General features: G+C 62.9%; 1 protein-coding gene and 1 non-coding gene across 2 annotated transcripts; one reads left to right on the top strand and one right to left on the bottom strand.

The window, feature by feature from the left end:
- The first annotated feature begins 84 nt into the window (after positions 1-84).
- Positions 85-203, top strand: LOC146596460 (5S ribosomal RNA). Its single transcript, XR_014895741.1, has one exon. It is a non-coding gene; the product is annotated as a 5S ribosomal RNA (ribosomal RNA).
- A 221-nt stretch (positions 204-424) lies between these two features.
- Positions 425-1660, bottom strand: AIRE (autoimmune regulator). Its single transcript, XM_085303937.1, has 4 exons — positions 1542-1660; positions 1308-1404; positions 813-878; positions 425-674 (listed from the first exon to the last, which is right to left on the bottom strand). The coding sequence occupies exons 1-4, from the start codon at positions 1613-1615 to the stop codon at positions 594-596; spliced, it is 318 nt and encodes a 105-aa protein (XP_085160063.1). The 5' UTR covers positions 1616-1660; the 3' UTR covers positions 425-593.
- Positions 1661-1808: the final 148 nt, after the last annotated feature.

Genomic DNA, 1808 nt, shown 5'->3' with positions numbered 1-1808 from the left:
GGCGCGAGAGGGGTGCGGGTGTTGCGTGCGGGGCAGCAGCGTGCGCGGGGTGTTGTGAAGGGGGCGGCGGTGGGGCCGACTGTTGCCTACGGCCATACCACCCTGAGAACGCCCGATCTCGTCTGATCTYGGAAGCTAAGCAGGGTCGGGCCCGGTTAGTACTTGGATGGGAGACCGCCYGGGAATACCGGGTGCTGTAGGCTTTTGCGTGGGGTCGCCAAGGGGCGTGCGGAGTGGCGAGGGAGACGGATATTTGGTTGTTTCGTATTATTTCATGTCTGCATTCATTTTTTACCTATTTTCAAGCCTTTGTATTGTTTCTTTTCCTCATGTCTTTCACAGAGGGTTGGTATGGTCGGTTAGAATTAAATTGTTTTTCCATCTTTGTTGTTTTCTTCTTCTTCCTTTTTTTTTTTTTTTGTTTTGTAATCGTTTTTCCCTCTCAGAAGAGCTATGTGCACTTTTGCGCATACGCAGTGTAGTCGGTGCTCCCTCCTTATGCACAGCCCACTCGTGCCTCTCTCCTGGTCTGTAGCGCCAGGGCACCCTGCGACGCAGACCCTTCGGCCTGCGTAGTCCCAGACACTGGGGTGCTACGTAAAGAGCCCGTGGGTGTCCGCGTGGGGCCGCGCCATGCTCTGCAATGCCCACTGCAGGATCCCATCCCAGGAGCTCTGCAGGCAGCATGCAGAGAGTCTTGTTTTCCCTCTGCTTACAGCCTGTGCCCTTCCGCAGCCCCGGTGCGCCTCGCCCCCCTGCGGGAGCGGGTGGGCACCCATTTGGGGCACATGCGGCCCCTCTTGGTGCTGTACCTCGCCCAGCAGCGAGTCGAGCTCCTCCTTGCTCAGGACAGGGTCGCTGCCATGCTCATCATCTGCCTGCAGAGACCGAGGGAAACGGCCACTGCCAGCTTTGTGCCAGTGGCAGCTGCCTCTGCCCTCCCGCAGGCCACCTTTTCCTGCCCCCGGTCCTTCTCCTGCGGCTGTTCTTGGCGGCTGTACATGCAGGGCACGACCCTTGTCCCTGTGCACAGCTGGGACACGCAGCTTGTGCCCCACGTCTCCTGAGCCGCAGGGTCTGCAGCTTTCCAGTGTGGCACAGCTTTGGTGTCTGCTCCGTGCACACCCTACACCACCAGCACCCCCTCTGCCGGTTGTCCTGATCAGCCAGCTGTTGCTTGCCTATAATTGCTTGTACTCCACTCACCCTCCCCTCTGTAGCCGATGGGGAGCTGCAGCCTTGCTGCGTGCAAGCACCTCCCCTCACCAACCCCCTGCCGCCCTGGGCAAGGCTGTGGTGGTACTCACCTTTGCCACCTGTAGCTGGTGGTCTCCAGCGACTGTGGCTCCCTCCAAGTTGGCTGTTTCTGGGCCACCAGCGCAGGACTTGCAGAGCAAGAGCCCCCTGCAACAGGCGGGGAGGGCACAAACCATCAGAGTGTAGTGAGTGAGTGAGTGAGCGAGCGAGCGTGTGTGTGTGTGTGTGTGTGTGTGTGTGTGTCTGCGTGTGCACGCGCATTGCTGGCCGGGGAGGGGGCTCACCCCGCAGGGCTGCTGCGCGTGGGGAAGCGGCAGCACGGGTGGAAAGCTGCCAGGCAGCGCCCGCAGTAGCTCATGTCGCCTCCGGCCCCGCAGACGCCGCACGTGCCGCCCGCTGCCGGCTCCTGCCGGGACGAGAGGAGCCGGCCTCAGCGCCGGCCGGGCCCGGGGGCGCCGGCAGCGGGGACAGCGGGCCACAGCCAGCACCCCGTTACCGGCTGCCCGGGGGCAGCCGGGCTCCGGGTTGGGGGCCGAGCCCGGCGGCCCCGG

Source organism: Rhea americana, unplaced genomic scaffold (assembly GCF_003343005.1).
Source record: "Rhea americana isolate MKP2758 unplaced genomic scaffold, rheAme1 scaffold_200, whole genome shotgun sequence".
Lineage (NCBI taxonomy): Eukaryota > Metazoa > Chordata > Aves > Rheiformes > Rheidae > Rhea > Rhea americana.
Note: the sequence above shows the minus strand (reverse complement) of the source record. Positions and strands in the feature narration are given on the sequence as shown.